We start from the raw sequence: 24,056 nt of genomic DNA on the forward strand, positions 1-24,056 counted from the left end.
CATTAAACTAACCAGCTACATGACGGCACCCAGAGTATTGAAATTACTGTTCAATAAATGTATATCAGTTGCGAGCCTGATCATCCGCTGTCAATGCCTTCTCAGTCCTGCCGGCAGTATCAATCCTCCCCCGCAGAGTGATGCCCAGAATCGCTGTCCTCGGAGTCACTATTAGACTCCGAAGTCGACTCCTCGACGACCTCGGTAGACGACTGCCGCGAGCTCGCCCTGGAGCTCACCGAAGGGGATCCTACGATGAACTCGGCACCCAGTCTCTCAAAGGTGTGGTCGGGATCGTGCAGGACGCTGCGCTGGTTGTGGCACTTGTAGCAGAGGTCGAACTCGAAGGGTTTGCAGTCCCGGCAACTGTACTGGTATCCGTCGAGATTCTACCATGATGTTAGCACTTCCACATAATATGGGAGGAAAAGGTTATTATGGGGACTTACGTGGTGGCAATAGTCGCAGGAAGTGCCTTGATACGCAAGTCGGTGGTTCAAAAGCATCTCCGGCACCGCCCCCTGAACATCCTCAGAGCTCTCTCCATCAGGGGCCAATAGATCGAGAACGCTCTTGAGTCGCCCGTGGTAAGTCGCGATGCCGAACGGCGTCCACTTCTTCTCCGGCAGCTCGGATATCTCCTCTTTGCTCCCGCCCATCTCGATGAGCTTATTCAGGACCTCCAGCTGATCGGCCTCATCGACCTGCCGGTTAATAAAATCACACCCGCAGCCGCGCGCCGCCCAGCATAACGGCGTCCAACCATCCTTGTCACGCTGGTTGACAGCTGCGGGCCCGACCTTGGTCAGTATCAAGCTCACGACGGCCGGGTCCCCACCCTGCACCGCCCAATGCAGCGCCGTCCGCCCCACCTTATCCGCCGCTGCCGCATCCTCGCCCGCATCCAACAGAACCTCGACGGCCTCCATATTCCCCCGCAGCGCGGCAAGGTGCAGCGCCAGCCGGCCCAGCGCGTCCGGAATGCCCGCCTGCCCCCTTTGGCCAGCGACAGCTCGAGGATCCTCGTGGTGCCCAGGAGCGCCGCCGTGCCGACCACGGTGCCGAGCGATCCCCGGGCCGCGGCGACGTCGGCGCCGTGCTCGACCAGAAGATCAATAATGCGCTCGCACTCGTCGTCGCCCGACGTGTACCAGACGCCGTGCGCGAAGGCGGACAGCAGCGGGTCCCGCCGTAGCCCGGCACGGTCAGGTGGACGTCGGCCTTGTTGTCCTTGTTGCTGAGCATGGCCTCCACCAGTCGGAGCGAGCCGACTTTGCACGCGATATGCAGGGGTCCGCCGATCAGCAGGCTCGCTTTGTTTAGGTCCGGCTTCCGGGAGATCAGGTACTCGGCGACCTCCAGGTTCTCGCTGCGCACCGCTTCCACCAGGGGCGTCCGGCTGGCCCCGTCGGCGAGGTTGAGATCGGCCCCTGCCCGCACCAGCAGCTTGACGTTCTCGAGGGGCGTCTCGCCGTAGACCTCGTGCAGCGGCGCTCGCCCATCCTTGTCCAACACGTTCACATCCGGGCGGAACTCGAGCAGCGTGCCGAGGCCGGGCCAGTCGATGGCCTTGTGGACGAGGGTGCGGCCGTCGTCCCAGCGGCAGTTCGGGTCCGCGCCGTGGTCGCAGAGGAACCGGATCATGGCAGTTCGGCCCTCACAGACGGCCCACTCGAGGGGGTACCAGATCGAGTCGTCAAGCGCCTGGCCCGCGGTGTCGAGATTCACGCCGCGCTGGACCAGCAGGTCGGCGAAGTCCAGCAGGTCGTTGCGCACAGCGACCATGATGGGCGGTTCTTCGCTCTCGTGGTGGAGGTTGGGATCGGCCTTATTGTCCAGCAGCATCGTTACCACCTCGATGCCGGCATTGGTAATGGCCATTTTGAGCGGGGTCCAAAGGTTTCTGTTGGGGCAGTTGACGTCGATGCCTTCCACTTCCAGCAGTCGCCGAAGCACTGCCGTATCCAGGCGCGGCACGGCAACATGCGCCGGCCTGTACCCGTCCTCGTCTTGGTGATTGACGTCCGCCCGTGTTCCAGCAGGAGATCCACGATCGCGAGCTGGTCAGGGTCATTGATGAAGCAGGCCAGTATCAGCGGGGAGCCCCCGTTGGGCTCGGTCGAGTTGACATTGGCTTTGTGCTTGAGGAGGAGCTTGACCATGTCGAGTCGATGCTCGCACTCCTTTTCCAGGAGAGCCAGTCCGAGGGGACTCCAGGCCGTGTTCTTTGGGTCATTCACGTCGGCCCCCTTTTCGATGAGGAGCTTGCATATCTCGACGGACCGAGATTCGACGGCATAGATCAGGGCAGTGCCTCGTGGTCCCACCACGGTGGGATCAGCCCCGCCTTCAAGCAGCACGCGGGCACAACCAAGATTTCGTTCCTGTAAGGCGACGGCCAGGGGGTCCAGCCTGGTTCGTCTGGAAATTCACGGTCGTTTCTGTTGAGATCGGCTCCTAGAGCCGCAAAGGGCCCTGACGGCCTCGTAGTTGCCCCATAGACAGGCGCTGTACACCGGAGTCGTGGAGTTTTCATCCTTGATGTTGATGTCAGCGCCGGCACCCACAAGAAGCTCCACGATCTTCGGCTGGGCATAGGTGGCGGCCATATGCAACGCTGGCTCCCCATAGTCCGCATGATTAGGGTCGACTTTATTCTCCAATAAAAACGCGACCGAATCGGCCATGTCGTAGCGAATGGCCATGCGTAACAGGGTGCTAGGGGGTGCGCTGCCTAGAGGGCATCCGCAGTCAACCAACGCCTGGAGGATGCTGGTTAGTCCGAGTATAGATGCTCGAGCAACCAGCTGGCCTTGATTCTGCCATGGGAACTCGGGATAGTGAGTCTTGATGTGGTCAATAATGGAGAGCCAGTTCGATTCGTTGCCTAAGACTCGCAGGTCAGCATTTCCGGTCCAGGAGTAAACTGTGATGAACGCGACTCTTGGAATGTGCAGTCCATTTGTTGCTTCTCGGGCACTGGAATGATGAGGGAAAGCTGCTTCAAGAGGAAGGAATAAACGCCGAAAGTCGCTTACCATATGCACCCGCCGCCACAAGACCTATTGATTCCTGGAATTAGTTATATGTTTCCAAATCAACCCAACGTAGTCCGGAGAAAGTACAGGTACCATATAAGCTCCGTGCAGATTAGGGGAGCAATGATCGAAATAGGCTGTATGAACACATAGTCTGACTTACCCTGCTCGAGCGTCTCGGTCGAATGGGTGGATCCGGCCAAAAGCGTTGCAGATAAGTCCGAGCGGCCTTGGAAAAACGCCTCTATCATTGCTGCCGATTTCTCGTCATCGTTCATTTCGCTGATCGTGTTGTTCTCGAAACCCACACCTGCCCCAATAAGAATATGGGAAAGGTTTGTGTGCGGTTGAGGAGTCCTGGTGAAGGGATTCGCCAGCAGCCAGCATGCATCCAAGTAAGGCTTGGCGCTCCCAGAGTCAACCAACGGGGTTAGGGTCGCCTTGGGATCAAAAGTAGGTTCTTTGCTAGCTTGCGAGAGGTGATAGAGCCCAAACTCGACAGCATAGTTGAGCAGGCTCGTACGATCGCGACTTATCGCCATGTGCGTCCCCCTTTGCTGCGAGACGTTGTACAAGACAACTAGTCTTTCCTTTGCCGAATCGGTGCTTAGGTTTTGTATGCATGCTTTGCAAATCAGTTCGTGGGGCTTGTTTGTGATCTTGTGGCAGATACTGCCCATAACTGTGGTGGTGTCAAGGTCGCGCGTCGTGAAGAGGTCTCGCAACTCGCGATTTGCGATCCGCAGCTCGTTCCGCTCCTGAGACACGATGCCAGCAAGCCCCTTAAGGGCCGATTCGAGAGAGCCAGAGGCATTTCTTTTTGTAGTTTCATCATTGAGAAGGCCAAGCTGTACACCGGCAGCGATAGCGTCACACATCTCTCGGACAGTCAGTGGGCGGGCGCTGTACAGGATCCACGACAGAACGTAGATTGCCAGTTCAAGACAAGAGACCCGGCCGAGGATGGTCTGGACGACAGAGCGTGCCTCGGTCGGTCCGAAGATATCGGTAATGGTACGACCCTCTTCCCATATCCTGTTTCTGAGCATGTACTCGATGATCGTTCGACGAAGCCCTGGCTCCACATCAACAATGCCGGTGATTTCCTCAAATAATGTCTTGGAAGGCCGCAGCTCCGGATGCTCCTTAAAGAACGACATGTCTTTCATGATCGATGTGGCGACTGGCCCCGCCTCCCCTTCTGCTGGTGTTCCGCGCTGGGCTAGGTCTATGGCCGGCCATTTGGCTTCGGTGACTTGATCCAGAAGGGTTCCGGCCTCGCGACTTGTGAGTAACACCCGCCACGGAGACTCTTGGATTTTGGACTTGTACGTAAAGAAGTCCAGGAACTCTTTACTCGAGACCGGATCGCATTCGTCGAAACCGTCCAAAATGCACGATACGGCGCCGATATTGCCATTTAGGCGAAAGTAGTCGAACCAGACGAGCAAGTCGCGGGCGCTCCACGTGCGCTGGAGCTTCAGCAGCTCCTCGACCGTCGCCGGGTAGTGCCTCGGGAAATGCCCCACGATCTGGGCGATGAACGAGGCCAGCATGTTCCGGATGCAACGGCGTCGGGCATCGTGGCGGTCGAACGTGAAGGTGAGCACCAGTTGGTTAAGGTTTCCGTGATAACGTACTTTCAGGCTGTGGAATACATGCTCGGACGCGGCTGTGATGTCTGCGCTTCCATAGAGGTATAACAGCTTTGCCTGGCCCTGGGCTAACCATGCCTTGTATTCTACGTCCTCGTCGATCCATGCGAATGAACGCATTTGGATGGGAAGTGCTCTCAGGGGTACCAGTGGTGAACCAGTCGAGAGAAAAGCTCGTAGAGCCGCGATACTGACATCGACCGAGGCGGGCCCTGCATTCGTGTTAATCATCTCTGAGTTTGACAAGAGACCCTCCGTATTACCTACGATAGTTCATCTGAATCATTTTCGTCTCGACTCTTCCGGGCTCCTCACCCTTGCCCAGGGTGTTGTTAATGGTGATTTCAAAAGGCAGCCCCATGGTGGCAGTAGGAGAGTCGAACACCTAAGTAAACTGGTTAGTTGCAGGGTCCTCATGAGCCAAACATTGCTGGTTATCAGAAGGATATAACTCACAGTATGGACGGCATCGGTTTCGCTTCCCGAGTGAATGCTTATAACGTAACACTGATAGTAATGCTTGGACTCCAGGTATCCGTCGTTGACTTCTTGCACTGCCTCTGTCAAATAGGGAACTGTGCCAGCGGCAGGCGGTAACTTCACCGTAGCCTCAGGTTTGTAGATGAATCGTACTAGTTTGTCTTCCATGTCCAAAGGGCCTCCTGCACTGTGAGGGCATCCATAGAGTAACTGGAAAGAGTCAGCTTTGGGTTGACGCTGGTAGCACAATGCTAAATGAGGATCTTACCAGAACGCGCGTAAAGTCGAAAACATCCCCAAATGACTTGGAGTCGAGACCAGCGATCACCAGAGCCTGCGACGGCCTTGGTCAGTACCAAGGTGAAATACCGTTTCCTCGTTTCATTCCCACTTACCTCCTTTACGACGACGCCGCCAATGTCGTGGCAAACAAACATGATAGGTCGGTCCTAGATCAAGTCAGCCACGAGGGAATGAAGATGATGCCAAATGAGTAAAGAATCACCTTGTCTCCATTACTTCTTTCTTCCCACAGCTCGCGCAGCAACCTGAGTGCTGCATCGCGGATCGAGGCCCTGGTGCTGCGACCCGAGAGAAGCCTCGAGATGTGATAGCCAAAGGACATCAAGTGGCATCGCCCCAGTGAGTCCTGGGCATCTATCCATGACGAGTCGCCTGATCCGGGATTGTTCCATGGCGGCCTTCGCGCGCCCTTTAACCCGTGGACAACCACGATACTAGTTACTGGTTAGCCAGGTGCTGAGAGTGAGGCATGGGTCATCGGGCACACTTACTCATATTCCAGCGTCGAGTCCGATGAAGGCGCATAAGAGGGATATCGAAGGGTGACGAGACCATCGACACCATACTCTGGTAGCCTCTCACCATTCATGTATTGGCGATACTCATCCGCCACGGAAGGCTCGTCGTGGGCTTCGCTTTCCGGTCCTGAGGTATTGGACCGTGTGTCTACACTCAGCGCTAGGGCAGTGACAGTATCCGCGGCCTGATGCTGAGCCTCTCCAGACGAGTCTGTGGCTGTAGTCTGCGGAGAGTCCGCCATGTCGTCGACCTGAGGTTGTGCGTCCTATGAAACACAGAGGCGCGTTCGACGAGCACAGTTGACACCTGCAGGAATGGCCACCCGTTCGTGTTCAAGTCGTCCCCAGGCTGCCAGGAGGCTGGAGGTTCATGTAATGGAGGGTATGATGCGGGGCCACAGGCTTGGCTTTCTGGGTTATGGTGCGGCAACATTCAGGCTCCCATCATGCACATGGTCAGCAGCGGCCGCACTGTGCACACCCTCATCTCCGGGCTTACTTGATGAGCAGCGAACTGGGGTGATCCCCAAAGCGGGCAGCAATAACAAAATACAACTGCTCGCATAAACGACATACAGGCCAGTTATTTCATTGCCGACTCATCCGTCCTTACATGCACGTGTATCACACCGTCCGACAATGGAATAACCGTCCACGTTCAAATTCAAATCAACGGGTAGTAGCAACGGCATCATGTATCCATCCATGACCAACAAGGCAATGCGTCATTTGGCGGGCTGTACTGCTTTCTCAGCCTCATCCTCGTTGTTAGTGAACTCCACCACCGTGAGATCCTCTAGCTGTACCGCCCCCAGGTTCTCCACGTCGTACGGGCGGCGCAAGACGTTCGTCGGGTCACGCGTGGGATCGTACAGGATCGGATCATCTTTGGGCACCGACCGAAACATGGCCCCAATCCTGCTGACCAAGTCGACGCGGGCCTTGATTTTGCATTCGCACTGAAACTCGGTGTCGTCGTCGTGGCGCTTCAGGAGAATCGCCACGCGGAGGTGTGCTGGCACTCCCGTTTCCGCGGACTTGTTCTCCAGCAGCGTCCAGGAAGCCGTGTTGGGCTTCCCGTAGTTGCGCTTCTTGATGTCCATGGAGCCGATGATCCTGGTGGTATCCGTGGTTTCTCGATTAATGGTCGTCTCCCACTTGCGGCCACCGCCAACTTGGGCCCCGAACCCGTCGGCTCCGGCAGTGAGATCGGTCGAGCTGGTCTTGGTCTCGGTTTGCGTCGTTTGGACCAGCGTCTTTCGGCCCAGGGGGCGACGTTAAACACCTCTGGAGAGGGCGCGCCGTCCATCGCGTAGTAGAAGAACTCAATGTCCACGGACGAGATGCGTCTGGCGGTTTTGCGCGGATCGAATTGGAAGTCATGGACAATGAGCGTCGCATACCCTTCGCCGCTCTCCAGGTAGCCGTGGATGACGTCTTTGGCGGTGCACCGGATGTCTATGGCGCCTGTTCGCTGGACAATCCATTCTCGCTGTATGGGTGCTTTGGGGTCATTTTGGGTGCGAAATGAGTTGCCCTCCTCACCGGCCTCGACCATTCCAACTTCAAATGCATAGCTGTCGAGGTCCTCCGAAGCCATGGCTGGTTGAAACGCTAGATTGAGGATATGGCAGTTCGTCAATTGCCATTGTCCCTCCTTTTCCGCGGGGCTTTGAGGTATCTAAGTGTCCTGATGGGGGAGGCTCGTTTTGGAGGCATGCATAGAGCTGAACACTGGCGTTTCTGTGGCCCTTCTCGCACAGTGCCCATTTCTGTCAGCAAATTTAAAACGCGACGTATCATTGGTTGCGGAAAGAACACCACCGCTTGGCATTGGGGGCGGTAACTCAAGATAAGCCCGAGATTGGTGGATCCCCTGTGTGTCAGCATGCAGGCCCCCGCCACCACTATCTGTGGTCTGTAAGCCGCGGACCAGACGCCGAATGAACTGCAGCCGTCGCATGAACTGGAAGTTGCTTGGTGATACCGCCGTGCATCGGGTCTCGTCTTGAAGCCCCGCCAAAAGCCTCCATCATCTCGTGCGTCAACCTCACACAAGCCTCGTGAGTTGAATTTGGCAGTGAGCTTCAGCCATGTCGACCGAGGGCATTTCGCCAGTAGTGGCAGTTGATCGCAATAATGACGAAGCCCGAGAGTATCGCAGTGAAGACCCGCCCAGCGCCGCGAACGATTCCTCGAGTGAAGACGAGGATGAAGACGAGCCGGAGAATGAGGGGTGGAGTGAGCTTCTGACACCCGTCACCCGGAAGGACCTGACCAACATCATCGACGAGCTCAAGAAACACGGCCCCGAAAAGGCCATGTACGGCCAACTGGACCTCACCCAGGAACACGACGTCCAGACGTTCATGAGCCAGAAGAAAGCGATCGTCGACAAGAGCCCGGAGCCGCAGAAGAAGAACTTGCTGCACCTTCTGGCCGAAGAGTCCGACAAGGACGCCCTGCCGCCTGTCAAGTTGCTCAAGCCGTTGATCACGGCACTTATCAAACTGCCGGGAGCAGACCTTCTTGCGAGCAAGGACGACGATGGGAACACGCCGCTTCACAAGGCCATATCCTATCGCAATCGCCGATTGGTGAGGTGCATGTGCTCCGCCCACGGCGACATCAACAGTATCCTGCGGAAGAAGACGGCCAAGTCGGCCAACTGTCTGCATCTGGCCGTCGAGAAGCGGTCCTCCACCAGGGACGATAGTCTGCTGTTGCACCTCATCGAAAGGAGTCATGAGGAAACTCTGTGTGAGGGCAACGAAAAGGGCCTGAGTCCTCTCCACCTGGCCGTGGCATATAACCTCTGCGACGACGGCCAGCTGAAAATCGTCCAGGAGCTTGTGGCCAAGTGCGACAGGGTCTTTACAGACGACAGCGAGAGCAGGGCAATCTCGCCCTATCGCTATCATATGCTCACGTGCGACGAGGCCGCCGAGAAGCGCGACAAAGAAGCCACGGCGACCAGCTCGCAGAAGACCGAAGACACGGGGCCGAAGGTGAAGGGAAGCAAGTCGCACAGCAAATCAGAGAAGAAGGTCGACTTTGCTGAAGAGAAAGCCAAATCCAGCCTCGAGGAGAAACGGAACCGTGTACACCAGAAGCCTATTCAGAAAGACCTGTCAGAGGAGCCGACTGGTAAGTACTCGGATGCCTCGAGACCCAGTCGGGCCTTGATTACTCGTTCCGCCACCATCGAGTTCCCCAAGAGTCCCGTAGCAGCACCATCAGTCAACGGGGACGAAAAGAAAAAGACGTCCAAAAAGACATCGACTGCAAAAATACAGCCAACAGACAGTAGTATATCTGCCATCAGGCAGTACCTCAAGAAGCACATCTTGCGGACGTACAACCACGACCTGGCGATGCAGCTACTATACGGTAACCAGCAAGGTAAGCAAGCAGCCATACACCTACATGCAGTACATGACTAACAGAAAAGCAGACAAGCAAATCAACTTCGATCTGAGCAATCTCAATCACACCGTCAAGTCAATTTCCGACAGTCAGATCACCGAAGGATTGCGTCATCAAGACTTCGAGGACGTCTTGCAGTATATCGCGATCCCTCAGCTTCGGGTAGAGGACGCCGACGCCCCACCGAAGCGGGAGCTTGGACAACGCCCGACCAGATCCGACGGAACCGGCCGAACGGACCTGGTGAGCATCTTCCGGTGGCTCGCGGGTGACAAGAAAGGGTGCAAGAAGGTCAAAACCGTTTTCAAGATCATCGTAGACGACCTCAAGGAGCCCTCGCACCAGGACGGGGCCATCGAATCCTGCCTCGCGTCCATCAAGGGGGTGGAGACGTGGGACTGGAAGAAGTTCGATCTGTCGCCCGACGTCATCCATACGGCGGCGCCGGGCGCGAAAGTGGTCCACGTGTACTGGAGTGGCAACAACGCCGTGCTGCGCGCGTGGGGAGAGCCGGATGGACTTCGCAGGTTGAAACAGCTGCGAGAGGTCCACCTTCACATCCAGCAGGTACGTATCGTTAGAAAATTCCCGACCTCTAAAGACTACTAAATGCATCTGTCGGTAGGGCTCCGAGACAAGGGACCGAACGAAGCGGAACGTGGCGGCGTTCAAAGAACGAATGAAAGACGGGACCGACATTCAAGTGATCGACTCCAAACTGAAGGGCGACAACCCGAAGAAAGCCAGCAGTCCCACATACACGGTCAAGGACGAGTACGAGCGGCACAAGTGGGTCGAGATCATGGAGAGCTTCGCCGAGTTCCTGCAGATGGCCGAGCGGAGCGCCCCCGCGCAGATCACCCTGAAGGAGCCCATCCGGATCGCCGTCATCGACGACGGCGTCAACAGCTTCGACCCGACCATCGACTCCAAGGTGGTCGGCGGCCGGAGCTTCTCCTACCGCGACGAGGAGCAGACGCTGGTCAACCCCTACTACGTCTCGAGCGAGGGGCACGGGACCGCCATGGCGGGCTTCATCCGCAAGATCTGCCCCAACGTCGAGCTGTACGCGCTGCGGCTGGACGAGTACTCGGTCGAGCACGGCAAGCGATATTTCACAGCCGCGAGCGCAGAGAAGGTATGTACCACTCCACTGAATAGGGGAAAGTAGCAGCTAACACTGTCAGGCCGTCCGAGACGCCATCGAAAAGAAAGTCCACATCATCTCCATGTCCTGGACCATCGAAAAAAACAAAACCAACGAGCCCGAAGTCGACAAGCTCGAGCTTGCCCTCGGGGCCGCCGCCGAAGCCAACATCCTCATGTTCTGCGCCGCCGCCGACGGCGGGGCGCAGCACGACAACACCTACCCGGCCGCGACGAGGAAAACCAAGAACCTCTTCAAGATCGGCGCTGCGGAGCCGGCGGGGACCGCCACGAAATGGCTCGGCGAGACGCTGGTGAACTTTATCTTCCCCGGCCACGAGGTCGTGCGGGAGCGGCAGGACGACCCGAGCGTCACCAAGTACACGCCCAAGACGGGCTCGTCGGTGGCGACGGCGCTGGCGTCGGGGCTCGCGGCGCTCGTGCTGTACTGCGTGCAACTCGCGACGGTGGCCAGGGCCACCAAGAAGGGGGCCGCGGGGTCGCGGGCCCAGCCCAGCATGGAGGGATTCGAGGCGCTGAGGAGCCATGAGAGGATGAACAAGGTCTTTCAGGATATCGGGACGACCAAGGACAAGTATATCCGGGTGTGGGAGCGGTTCGAGAAGCCGGTCAAGGACGCGGAGCAGAGGGCGAGGGATGAATGGATTGACTGCGTGGAGGCGTTGGCGGAGACCTTTACGAGATGAGACGCATGATTTTTACTTTGGTAATAAGGTTACGAGAAACACCAACACAAAAGCTATAGTCATACCTGATACTTACGAAACTCGCATGAATCTTTACAAGATTTAGGTGCAGCGTCTGCTTTCCATAGCGTAATCCAGACACTCCAAGAAGTGTAAAGCCTATGGTATATGCCAATCAAGCTCAGCAGCTACATGCGCGCGATGTTAAATCTCGGCGGCGCGGTTATTAGAGTTGCCCTTGAATTCTATCACTGATTCAACTCACAGGTGTTTCGAGACGCACACCATAAATCACGCCACCTTCAGGGCCCGTAGTGCCTGCGGTATAACATTATTATGCCATCTGGTTATTCAATTACAGAACAAAAAGCCAGTTATCCTACGGTTTATCCCAATAGCCTAGACATAATTCCAACCACTTCGTAAGAATGCAACACATGCTATGCTACACGGGTTCTTGCCCGCCGCTTTAATGCCAGTGACACCGATTCTTGGCCGAAGCCCACTCAAGCCTGAGCTCCATGATGTGGCTAAAACTCCATCGCCGTGTCTTTCTCTGCGGCCTATTGGCCGACAGTGACGTCTTTGGCCACAGCCTTGGCTGATCCCGGCAGCAATGGGAGCCTCGCACGCCGTACGGTCCGTCGGTGGCACCTTTGCCGGTATTGTGATCGGAAAGTAGAACTTCCGGATCAAACATTGTTGCTGTGGGCTGCTGGCCGTCCGGGCTAGGACGATAATGCCGTGCGAGTACTAGTAGGAAGAGACTGGTTGTGGGTGTGTCGCATTGCTCGCAATCGGTCCATCCTCGGTGAGCTCGTCTTGGGGTACGTCAAATGACGTGTGTGGGACAGTCTCTGGCGTTTGCCGGTTGGACACTTCGGATGATGTTGATACTATCTCGACTTGACGTGGGATTGAACCAGTGGCATTGGCGAGACATCGGGAGTGTCGAACAATTGCGGAAATGCTGGGTTGGACGTTGAGTCGTTCAGATCAACAAAGATGCATCCTGAAGTTGGAATCTTCACCTTATTGGCGAGGTACATGTAGGCATCGAGAGCAGGCGCGCAAATCGGCCCAAACATACCGGGTAAATTATGAGGTACCAAACAACTGAATTGGCAATGCATGAGGTACCAGTGGCTGCAGGGTGTACAGGGCGTGGAAGGAGCAAGAAGGCATCGTTTATTGATTCTAGGCAGCAGCAGCAGCAAAGCCAGAATCTCGCCTGCTTGGTGGCGCTTTCTACGGTTTTAGGGGAAGGTACACACGAATCAGGGATTATCCAGTCATTTCCAGGCCAGGATGGCCTTTTCCTTTCTGATTCTTCTGAGCCAATCGCATTTCTCCCCCGTCAATTGCTCACTGCATCAAGCCCAGTCTCATACCACCCACCTTAGTACAAATACTTTCACTACTTGCTGCCTTGCCTTGGCACGCGGCTGCCAATCCATCAACTGCACTTTGCTGGAGCTTTCTCCCAAAGAACCTTTTTTTTATCTGCGCAAGCCGCAGCGGCACGAAAGCGAGCAATCCGGCCACAATGCGGCTTTCTGGTTTTCTCTTTGCCGCATAAACTTCACACCATCCCTGGATGGCCCGTCGGTTTGAGTGTAGATCGATTTGTCTCACAAGGTAAGATTCCCGATCTGACGAACGCCGCCTGGAGTCTCAAGCATTGCTTGGCACCGCTGCAAGACATTGAAGCTGTACCGACTAGTATTATTTCAGCGATACCCAAAACTATCCGGTGCCGTCAGTCTCGCTTGAAATGGATTGCGTACCAGCGGTCGTGGTGGATTCCGCGGGGGCCGTGGCGGCCGAATGCCTTCGGTAAGATACTACAGTCCTTTGGTTCTCTGGGTTACCCTTAGTGACTAACGTGGTACAAACAGTTGAACCAGCGCCAAGTCGAAGTAAATAGTATTATACCCCGTTGATATGATAGGCTTTGCTAACCCCTTTCTCTAGGCACTTGAACGAATCGCGTCAGGCGCCGTCCTAAACAGAAGGAATCAGAGCCAACGGTAAGCACCATGTTCCTCCTTTAGATACCATCTGGACTAACTTTTTGTTTACAGAGGAACACAGTAGAGGTAAGCGTCTGCGCTCACGCCAGTGATTGGTGTACAACAGTACAATACTGATATATGTGGATTAGTGGTATAACATGAAGATTGGCCAGATCGAGGCCGAGACCAAGGTGAGCTACTCTCCCTTATTTATCTGTATTGATATCCCATAAGCTGACTTCCTTTCAGAAGGAACAAGCAAAAGTCGAGGTCAGTTTAGCCTGTGACGAGAACAGCAAGTGACCGTCCAGTCCTTCGAAGATGCGATGTCTTAGTCTGTTACCACTTCTACGTCTCGTTTCGGGCCCGGGCAGCACCACCGACACCACAGACCACACTGCTGCGGCGCGTTGCGCCAGACTTGAAAATGAACTTCTCCAATAGCGGAACAAAAGGTTTCAGCATATATAGTGTCCTCGCAGCAGAGATTTAATGATGATGCGGGGGTCGATCAGGAGCTTGAGGATGGCAATGATGAATCTGCGCATGAACACCGCTATCGGACTTGACTGACATAAGTCAAGCACTTTGGATGCAGGTTCGTGGTAGTATGGAATCAACAGAAATACGTTGGATGACTCCGGGTGTCAGTTTCTGGGCAATGGCATAATGAGTAACCGGAAATCAGCTAACTGAATCTAGTGTAATGATAATCAAGGCCAGGCTACGGGGTAATCATATTGTACCGTGGCACGAAATTACTGTATTTGGTATCACCGTGCGAAAATATTTCAGTGTCCCACTGACATACATGGCTATACAAACTGTTATCGGAGAAGCATTATGGACTTTTGGTATTATCAAAATCTTAAAATATTAACGTTTGCTCTATCCGCCCCTAAAATGTGTTCCAACCCATCTCATCACTCATGATTTAGTTCTCTTAACATAAGATCTGCATTTATCGCACGGATTTTCACTCGCATCTCAAGTCATCATGGTCGCCAAAGACGCCATTAACAGGCATTACAAATTTGGCCAGGACATTGAAGTCATCAAGCAGCAACCGAAGGACTGGAGGTACTACGCCGAACTGGAGTCCTGCCCATGGATGGATCCGGACACATCTGAGATCCTCAGAGATCCAACACAAGAGGAGCTTGTTGTGTACATGCGGGGGCAAGCGGAGGCCTATCATCTCGGCCAGCTGCGAAGGTCGAATACCAGGCAGTTTCCAGGGGCAATGCTTACACCACCATTCCCACTGAACGGGGCCCCTACCGGCATGTGCAGGCGTAACGCGGAAAGCTGCTGCAACAAGTCCGTCGCTTTGTACACCATCGGCCACGATCCAATGCCGATACTCACATACTTGTATCGCAAGTGGTTGCGGCCGTTCAAGGACCCGGTCGAGTTTGGGCAGTTCATTGCCAAGATCATTGAGATTGACCTTGGTCAGTGCCGCCGAACCATTTCGCGGCCGAAGTCCGTCGAAAAGGTACGCGGAGTAGTGCAAGATATCCTCAACATCCACCGGCAAGTTCTACACGACATCGAGGAAGTTTGCACTGCCGATGAGGACTACTACGACATTTTGCCACTTTTCAAGTCGATGATCATCGTCACCAAGCAGCTTCCCACGGGAGTGCACGAGGACCTCTCGCAGATGCAGGTCTACCTCATTCTCACAGGCAACGTCGAAGGCCTGAGTGCTCCCATAAGCTTTGACTCGCTTTACGCAAAGGATCAAGACTTGAGCATCGGTGGTGCTTGCGGACCTCAGCCTGATATGGTTCTGACCACGCTGGAAGCCGCAGTGGAATTCGTACAAGAGGTGGAGAGAAGAGAGCAATCCGTTTTTGGTATCTGGCCAGATCCCGATACCGTGCCGCCTGACCCCGTACCGGCAGGCATGGACTTACTGCGCAAGGCCGGCTGGACCGGGAAGGATCTTCTTGAGCCATCACACCTCTGGGTTGACACGGCACAATGGCCGTTTTGGTTCGGGGGAGGGAAACACGTATACACTCGCATGCTGGAGGACGAGGACCCGAGCTTGACGACGTCGCGAATGCGAATCCGGCAGATGTACGACCCGGCACGGTTCCAGTCGGATACCGGAAGAGGCGACGAGTGGTTGAAAAAGAGGCCGAAGACGAGGAGAGCAAGAGGGGTATAATTGAGTCAATATGATGCCTTCAGCTTTTAGCTCAACAAAAAACCACTCAAACCACTTGTTTCGGAAATCGTCTCTCCATCTTAATATACAACACTCATGGATTGGCAAAAGCTTCATGGCAGCCTCCAAAAAAAATGCAAAGTTCAAATATCATACATTGTTGCTCTGCTGACCACTTGCGGCTTTACCAGTAAAGTGGCTCGGCGAGGGAACAGTTCGCCAAGAATTCAGTTGGTCGCGCCCTGGACCCGATCATCTTGCGCTCTCGTATGACTACGTAGGAGGCGGGGACCGCCGAAGGGATGGTTGGGTGTGCCAGGCCCCTGTCAGCCTGTCCAGTCAGGCGGGTTACCGATTCGCCGGCCGCATGCGGCCATGTTAAGTGCTTACCACGGGGCTTTCGCGAGGTAAGCCAACGTGAGACCAGGTGTCATACGGACTTAAAATAGACTTTCCTTGTCCATCTATCTTCCACAGGATTGGTACTTAAAGAAGCCGCTCCGGTTGGTCCGGATACTCGGCTAGAAACCCTTCTCCAGTCAACTCTTTCAATCCATTTACCTACCCTGCGAACACGATAGCAACTTGGGCAATCGAAAATTCATTACTCAACCGCAGCCATGAATGAGACTAGATGTTACTCAAAAGGTAAGTGTTGTCCTCTATTTCTTCAGGTCAATCAACCGGCACCAGGAGATAATGCTGATCTGGAACCAGAGGTGTCGAGGCCTGAAATGTCAACGAAGGGGCAACCTGACGAGCAGCAAGATCCTCCCGGTCGGATTTCGGCCTTCTTTCTGCGTATACTGTTCCCGCCATCATACCGCTCGATCCTGCAGCATAGGACTATTGGCGACCAGCAGATCAGGTCTGCTCACTACTGATCCCTGGACTTGAACTCGTCTAGACATCATCTCTGTCTAGACATGAAACAATCTCTAACGACTACACATGAATATTCGTTTCAACTCCAACTTCGGAAATACGGGCATATGAGAAGAGTCCGATTAACTGGACGCGTGATGGTGGGGATGTTGGGTTGGCTCTATTCGATATACAAGCTCATTGGTTCCCAACGCTCTGGGAAGGGGCTGAGTTGGGAAAGCTCGGACGCGATACTCCTGATTATTAAGCAAGGGATAGCAGGGGGGACGAGGGTCACAAGACATGAAATCGAGTGGTCATAAGACGAAGTATCTAATAATATGTCCTCGGCTTCTCACATGCAACGTAAAGGCCCCCCTTTCGAGTGTAATATTCCGCCTCCGCGTGTCTAAATACTAATAAAACATAAATATATAACGTAGTCTATAAGCGAAATGACCACATAAGCGAATTGACTATTTTCCAGGATTTCGTATAATAAAATATAAGTTAACTTTATAATAACGTATATAAAATATTAAATTTAATCGGAATCTTTATTTTTAAATATTTTTATATTATTTTAATAGGTGCGTACATTATGCCCGGGCTTCTTGTAAATTTTATAGCGTCGCGGGCGCGTTTTAAGCCTTCTCGTACGACTACTACTCCGGCGCGATTTATCCTGTAACTGTCCGTTAATATCCCTTTAAAACTATGAATCTTTTCCAGTTTATATATAAAGTAATCCTTTATCCTATAACTGTTTTTTTTCGTACGGCGGCGCCGGTTAAGTATTTTATTTACCTCTTATAGTGCGATTATTTTACTTTTTAAAAAAGCGAGCCGGTGTATAACCTGCGTTATACCTTTCACGATCTAGTTAAGTTTAGCGAAAATTAATATCGGAGAGCTATTTTAATATCGCGCGATTCGATTTTTAACGTACTCGGTTTAAAATTAGGCTTTAATTAAGTTATTTAGGGTTTTTAATTCCTAAAGAATAAGTAGGCCGAAAAACATCCCCGGAGGTATTAGAGTACGTAGCTTTATATTTAATTATGAAATAATATATTCCGGATCGTACGGGACGAGTCCTGTCCCTCGAAAGCCTCTTTGTATATTCGAGACGGTGAAAGTCGCTTAGAACGCTTTTAAAAACGCTGGTAGGAAGTCCTCCTTTAAAATGTGAGTAATATGCGCCCGTATAAGACCTTTAATTTCTTTCCCGTACGCCCTTTTTAACGCACGGAAACAGCCGATATTAAAAGGCTGGAGCTTATGCGACGAATAAAAAGGCATGTAAAGTATAATAATCGAGTTGTTTTTATAATAGAGTTCGAAATTTATTAAGTGGTAACTTTCGTGGCCGTTTAAGATTAAGAGGCGATAATAACCCTTCGTATAAAACCTGGTATATTAATTAAAATATCGAATTTAGTCCTCGCTTTTTTCATTTATAGTCCAGCCATTTTTAGTGACTGCGATTACTTAGTCCTTCGGCAATAAGCTGTCCTTATACTAGAAAGAGAGGTGCGTTTTCCCGGAAAAAATAATATACGGAGGGATAGCGTAACCGTGTAATCCGACGCCCTGGATTATTATAACCTATTCCCGGTTCTTTTATTATACTACTTTAAGCTTTCCGCGTTAATCGGAGGTGGTTACGACTATTTTAAACGAGATTTAATTTATAATAAACCTAGTCTCGTTAAAATTATAAATATCCTTCTTTTAAATCCCGTATTTATAAATTATATTCCGTACGAGGGTAAACTACGCGCGATACGCGTCGGGATTTTCGTAAAAAACTTTTTAATAGTCGACTTTTCGATTAAAACGCGTCCGGAGGTCCGGTTACCGTCGTACGAAATTAAAAGCCCAGTTAACGCTAACGCGTCCCGCGTCGCGTTAACGAAGCAGTCGATTTACTATATCTTTTACACCACTTATTCGGGGAAAGAATAACCGCGAATTTAAATCGATTATATATCGTACGATTATATCTTCTTCGGAATCTGTTAACTTTTAAAAATTAACAGATATTTCGCGTTTCGTAAAAATACCGAGCTGTCGATTACGAAAGATTATATAAAAAACTTCGTATATTCGGGCTGCGCGTTAAAAACTTAATTTTAAATTATTCTTAAACGCTTAAAACGCTAAAACTATTTACCTTTCTTTCTAAGTATTAACTATAATAAGTAGTAAAAAAATTGAGTTATAAAAGTTTTCGTACGAAATTTAGCGAAAGTGGTCAATTCGCTTATATGGTTATTTCGCTTATGGATTACGTTATGCAATGTAAAACTTCAGAGCTCCGCTGCAGCCCACTCGACACGACAAGGGTAACCGTCAATGGGGTGGCCGCCGGGGGCGTCCGTTTGATAGGCTCTCTCGCCACACACGGTTCTCGGTCTGTCCGCCGCGCCAAGCAACTGCCTCTTGAGCTTCGCAAGCGCACCCACGTCGTTCTTCGTCTTGACATCAAGCTCGTCGTACGCATCCGTGATCGTGAGATCGCGGCAGGTGAGGATCAGGGCGATCCTGAGCTCGTTGTGGACCAACGTCAGGCCGAGACAGTTCTTGGGCCCCTGCTCGAAGGGGCGGTACGCCGCCGGGGACGGGTACAGCTCGTGGCCGGGCCCGACGAGGAACCGCTCGGGCAGGAACTCGTGGGGCCGGGGCCAGATGCGGGGGTTGACGTGCAGCGCTTGGTGCAGGACGTGGATGCCGATGTCGTCTAGGGGGTGTGCGTGGCCCCGGAGGTCGGTGATGGTGCCGCCCGGGAGCCCGGCACGCATGGTTCCGGCGGGCGAATAGAGACGCAACGTCTCCTTGATGAAGGCCAGTGTGAACTTGCAGCTGCTCAGGAGGCTGGGCTTCTCCTTCAAAAGGTCCGCGGCGTCGCCCGGGTCCGGCCCAAACACCTCATCGTGTTCTTTCCTCAGCCTGGCCAGTGCATCCGGATGCTTGGCCAGCATGTGGTACAAGTAGACCAACACCGTGGAAGTCGAGTCGGTGCCGGCGAATAGAAACAATCTAATCTGGGACGCAAGCATGTGCGCAAACCCTTCATCCAGACCATCCTTCTGAGGGGCGGGATTCGTGTCCCTCAGGTATGTTTCCAGCGCCAAGGCAGTGACGGATTTGATGGATTTGGGGTCTTCGTCCAGCCCTTTTGCCAACTCGGCATGCTTGGCCTCCAGGTACTGCCTGTCCAATAGCTTTCGAATGTAAGTGTCGATCAGGTAGCCGTGATAGGCCTGCACCATGGGGCGGAGCGGGTGCAGCAAGATTCGAGGATCCCAGAAGGAATGCCATTCCAGGATGCGTTTAAGTGCCGTCATGAGAGCGTTCGGAGAGCGCTGGTAGTTGGAATCGTCGCCGCTTCAATTTGATCAATAGAGGTAGACAAGGCGAGTGGATGACAGCAGTGCCTTACAGCGAGATTTTCAGAATGATTTCCGCCGTCAGCCGGGTCGTATACTCATCAAGCGAGAACACCCTTGGCCTATCATGCCAATCAGCTTTTGGCGAAAGACCAGCATCGAGTCGACAATGTGGGGGACATTGTTGCTCATCGCGCCGGTACTGAAACCGGGGTTGAAGAGGGACCTGCAGTGCTTCCACTCCTCCCCATCCATGGAGAGCAGATCCGGGCCACCGGTCACCTGACGCATCAGCCGAGACATGAACGCTAACTTGGGCAGGTTATCCTTGTTGCAGACTTGGATGATCGCCTCCGGGTTGAAGACTATGAAATGCGGCGGGTAGAAGGGCCAGAGGTCGATGAGACACATCTCCGTGTCGGGGAACAGCTCCCCGCACATCTCCCGCGTTGCCGATGTCACGGCTGCGTTGGGCGGCAGTCGGTCGAGGTACTTTTGAAGCACGAGCAGGTGCCCTGTGACCCAGCTCCACCCCTCGGGCATGGGCTATGTACTGTGTTAATCTAGGTGGTGGTGAAAGTCAAGCTTGCAAGGCTGCGAACTCACTACACATCGTTTGCGGAGCCCATTGATTCTGCGGCGATGATTGTAGGAAACAGTGAGGATGTATCCGAAAAATGTACCCAGCAGGATACCTGCTGTAGAAAAGACGATAGACCAGGACATTTTTGAAGGCGAACGAATCAGGCAGGAAAATGGAGACGGAGAAGAAAACGATAGATTTAAGGAGGGCAGCAAAGAATGGTTTTGACGACTGAGGGGTGGTGGCTCCAGTCGGCAAACATATCCGCCCGCACCACCCGCTACATAACTACATGCGGGAGATGGCAGGGGGGGTCTATCTGCACTGTAACACAAGCAATCACCAACCAACATGTCTCAAGTGGGGGGCGTCGAAAAACGAAAACAAACGCCATCTCCGGGGCGGTGCAGCTGTTGTAGCACAAACTGCCTAGGCAGCCAAGTGACTTGAAGTGCCATTGGTGCGATCAGTGCATGTATTACGACATTGCCTATTGATGGGGAGTTGCCTTTCGGCTTATGGGCTGTGGTCGCATGGCCCACGCCAGCCCACGAGCAGCAGCCTGGCCGGCCGGTAAGTACTGGCAGACACCACATCCAGGCTCGACAGATCATCTCTACTGGGTCATCTCCGTGGAGATGCCCTGTTCTACTACTATCTGATCGCCCGTCCCATATTGCAGTAACGGTATCCCCTCACAGTACTGTAATCTGGTGAGAGGGCTTTCGCCGTTAAGAGGATACACGGGTTATCGCTTCCGTCTATAGAGCAAGTATACACCTAAGCACAGCAACCGTTCCACTGACCGTTAATGTATTTGTTGACACGGAAGACCAAAGTATAATATCCTCCCTCCCATGTACTCATCAAGCCCAAGACCCCAAGAAAAGGAATGACAACATCGTTCGAGAATCTCAAACCGAGTTCCCCGTGAGTAAATCCAGACTTCAGTGAGTTCGAGACACTACTCAAGACATGGGTTCTTCTGTCCAACGACCATAGGCGATAACAGACCCAATAACACTGTTCATCATGGACCGAAAGTGGTATCCTTATGATGTTAATATCACGGGTACTCCTCGTCAGACCCCCGGGCTAGTGCCGACTCTCCTGGCTCTGTTGACGATCGGATCCACTTGTTGCTTTAGGGTCACTTCTATACAGGGTGTCTCTCAAGTGTTCGTGGTAGTCTGCATCGCCCAGCTCGAGCCCAGAGTTGTTTGTCATGTGCCCGCTAGGCCCCTGAATGCGGGTCGACTCAGCGAACAACGTGGCAAGTCCCGTCAGAGTGGCTGTGGGTATCTTGGAAAGCAAAAGTCGACCAAACCGGCTCCGAGTGGTTCCTGCTTGGTTGTTCACTTGACCCACGCTCTCAGGTTCGCGACTCCTTATCAGCTTCTCCAAGTATTTCTGAACCTTGCCCAACTGCTTGCCCGACCCAATCAAGACCGACCGGTATACGGTGATCGAGGCCATGACAACGCCGATGCAGGCCTCGCCATGGACCCAAAAGGACATCCAGGGTGCATCTAGCGCGCCCTGGTAATGGGTGGCTGCCGCGCGTATGATCGAACAAGCCAGCATGAACAGCGAGAGGCACATGAAGACAGCAAGCCCGATCTTGCTCAACAGGGGCATCTGGGCTTTACGCAGGACGATGATGGGAATCGACACGACTGAAAAATGTTAGTGGGGCAAAGCATCAGACAATTATGGTTGCTGGACGTACTAGCAAGGTCAGTCAAGCCGTCAAGAACCGGTCCGATCCAGAATGTGAAAGCCAAGAGCTCGTCAGATACAGGCAACTTGGGAATGCATTTCGCTACAATCTTCGTCAGTAGATGTTCCGCAACGCCATCGTACTTGGGGGATTTAGGGGGCTTACTTGAACTTGTACCAAAGTAGGGGCATATGATCAAGTGCACCAGCGCCAGGAAGATACCAGAAACCACGGTAAGGACGACGGAAGCCCAGTAATACCTAATGAAGGCTTTGGGCATCTGTCTAAGCAGCGGCCGGAATAACGCGAAGTAGCTCAACTTGACCAAGAAAATTGCGGCGAACATCAAGGCCATGTAAAAGAACGACCAGTACTTCTGGTCGAGAACGTCTTGCATTTCCTGAGACGCGATGAGCGAGATGATCAGGTCTCCTCTCACCAAGGCAAAGTTGTAGTATATCAACCGCGCCCGCACGTAGAAGATGATGGTCGCCACGGTCAGGGACACGTAACCGAGAGACAGGAACGCGTCGTCGAAGCTTAGCCGGTGTCGAGACCAGACACGGATGGCGATGCGACCGACGAAGGCCAGTGAGGCCAGAGCGAAAAAGGACGCCTATCGCGACCTGCGACAAAGACACGTAATCGGTCAGCAACTGCGCGAAACTGAAAATGTCGCCATTCATAGGTTACCTGATAGTCACTCATTGGCAGCCGGCTGGAATTACGCATCCTCCACTCTGCCTGGTCTCGCTGCTCCTGCGTGAGAGACGCCGCCATCTCATTGATGAGGGTCCAGTTCAAGGACTGAAGGTTGTCCATATTTGGATCGAATCTAGGAGAAGCTGCAAAGTCAATGCTGAATATGGTGATTGAACTGTAAGTACTTGTAACTACTAGAAGGAGTCGGTATAGATACTGAATCTCGTCTCTGAGGGAAGGGATTCAGGTTGGAAGCAACATATATAGTCGTACCTAGATGTGGAGATATGGGATTCAGAATACCACGATATGCTTGACCTTCAATATCGTAGTGGCAAGGAGGGGTGAGGCAACTGCCCAAGGTGGCATGCTGTGCAACAGTTGCCGATACGCGCAGGCCTGCCCCCACACGGCTATGGCACAGCTAATGCATATCGATGCGGACTCAGCCTTACTGGGCAAAATGTTGGCCATCTGCAGATGTCTTCATTTCGTTGCCAGGTATTCATCGAGTAAGGATGTGTCCGTGTGAGCTGAGAACGCCCGGCGTGTCCCGGATATGTAGCTGGTGAAAGGTTTCCGGTACTCGACTAATAATAGCTAGGGATATCCAATTAATATACACGATGCCGCTGCTGGCTAGGAGGTAGGTAGGCACCAACTGCCGAATGGGCCGCGACCCAGAGTGGCAATCAATATGCAGAGCCACTGGAGAATGCAACCCCTGGCTGACACCGTTCTCTCCCCTACCTGCCCACTCCGTCACTGGGCACAGTGAAGGGGGTATCGATTACTTTAATCATTGCCCAGCACACGTCTGATTGAATTGAGGCTATTAAACACTGGTCAGACAATCCACAGCCTAGATGGATTTGATACTGACTCCGGCCGACAAGGCGTTCGCTGGCTTATATCGCAAACCACACAGCATTGCTCTCCCGATGCCCACACACTTATCACTCAAGCATACAAGCCGGCTGTCAGGCACGTCTGATTACACACACTGATGCTCAGTGCAACTGAGCTCTCCCTAGCCTTGCCTCTACCCTGGCTGGTGCTTCCAGCATTGGTGTACACTGACGAACCATTTAGGATGTGATGTGTTGCTGACAGCTGATCTAGGATCCTCTAATAGGTCAACGGGCAATCGATATTTCCCAAATCCGCGCTAAACTACATACACAGTCATCAGTGGGTCAGGTAGTTATTGTTCGCAGAGGCCCAAGTTCCTTATTGCTGAAGTTGTCATCATTAAAAGCCACAAGGGTGACTGCGTGGCTGTCACACCAACAGCAGAGGTTGGCCGCAGACCGCACGCCAAGATATGT

The 24,056-nt window shown here is 53.1% G+C and overlaps 7 protein-coding genes across 7 annotated transcripts; 2 read left to right on the forward strand and 5 right to left on the reverse strand.

Annotated features, from left to right (window-relative positions):
• Positions 1-119: 119 nt before the first annotated feature.
• On the reverse strand, positions 120-6,236 carry PG997_007116 (uncharacterized protein; the record flags this gene model as incomplete). The annotated part of the gene is made up of 14 exons (XM_066811431.1): positions 120-389; positions 450-989; positions 1,055-1,129; positions 1,204-1,934; positions 2,000-2,384; positions 2,481-2,887; positions 3,039-3,062; positions 3,202-4,905; positions 4,961-5,078; positions 5,150-5,383; positions 5,442-5,507; positions 5,569-5,622; positions 5,679-5,910; positions 5,968-6,236. 14 exons carry the CDS (start codon positions 6,234-6,236, stop codon positions 120-122), a joined length of 5,109 nt encoding a protein of 1,702 aa, XP_066670354.1.
• A 483-nt stretch (positions 6,237-6,719) lies between these two features.
• Positions 6,720-7,594, reverse strand: PG997_007117 (uncharacterized protein; the record flags this gene model as incomplete). The annotated part of the gene is made up of 2 exons (XM_066811432.1): positions 6,720-7,250; positions 7,280-7,594. 2 exons carry the CDS (start codon positions 7,592-7,594, stop codon positions 6,720-6,722), a joined length of 846 nt encoding a protein of 281 aa, XP_066670355.1.
• A 493-nt stretch (positions 7,595-8,087) lies between these two features.
• Positions 8,088-11,273, forward strand: PG997_007118 (uncharacterized protein; the record flags this gene model as incomplete). Its single annotated transcript, XM_066811433.1, has 4 exons — positions 8,088-9,396; positions 9,449-9,987; positions 10,046-10,558; positions 10,608-11,273. The coding sequence occupies 4 exons, from the start codon at positions 8,088-8,090 to the stop codon at positions 11,271-11,273; spliced, it is 3,027 nt and encodes a 1,008-aa protein (XP_066670356.1).
• A 3,012-nt stretch (positions 11,274-14,285) lies between these two features.
• On the forward strand, positions 14,286-15,467 carry PG997_007119 (uncharacterized protein; the record flags this gene model as incomplete). Its single annotated transcript, XM_066811434.1, has 1 exon — positions 14,286-15,467. One exon carries the CDS (start codon positions 14,286-14,288, stop codon positions 15,465-15,467), a length of 1,182 nt encoding a protein of 393 aa, XP_066670357.1.
• Positions 15,468-18,643: 3,176 nt separating this feature from the next.
• Positions 18,644-20,449, reverse strand: PG997_007120 (uncharacterized protein; the record flags this gene model as incomplete). The annotated part of the gene is made up of 3 exons (XM_066811435.1): positions 18,644-19,721; positions 19,839-20,269; positions 20,330-20,449. 3 exons carry the CDS (start codon positions 20,447-20,449, stop codon positions 18,644-18,646), a joined length of 1,629 nt encoding a protein of 542 aa, XP_066670358.1.
• Positions 20,450-21,401: 952 nt separating this feature from the next.
• On the reverse strand, positions 21,402-21,944 carry PG997_007121 (uncharacterized protein; the record flags this gene model as incomplete). The annotated part of the gene is made up of 1 exon (XM_066811436.1): positions 21,402-21,944. One exon carries the CDS (start codon positions 21,942-21,944, stop codon positions 21,402-21,404), a length of 543 nt encoding a protein of 180 aa, XP_066670359.1.
• Positions 21,945-22,081: 137 nt separating this feature from the next.
• PG997_007122 (uncharacterized protein) lies at positions 22,082-22,848 on the reverse strand (the record flags this gene model as incomplete). Its single annotated transcript, XM_066811437.1, has 2 exons — positions 22,192-22,642; positions 22,720-22,848. Coding segments are annotated over 2 exons (580 nt in total), but the record flags the coding sequence as incomplete, so codon positions are not given.
• Between the last annotated feature and the right edge of the window lie 1,208 nt (positions 22,849-24,056).

Source organism: Apiospora hydei (genome assembly GCF_038363865.1).
Source record: "Apiospora hydei strain CBS 114990 chromosome Unknown utg000005l_segment0_segment0, whole genome shotgun sequence".
Classification (NCBI taxonomy): domain Eukaryota; kingdom Fungi; phylum Ascomycota; class Sordariomycetes; order Amphisphaeriales; family Apiosporaceae; genus Apiospora; species Apiospora hydei.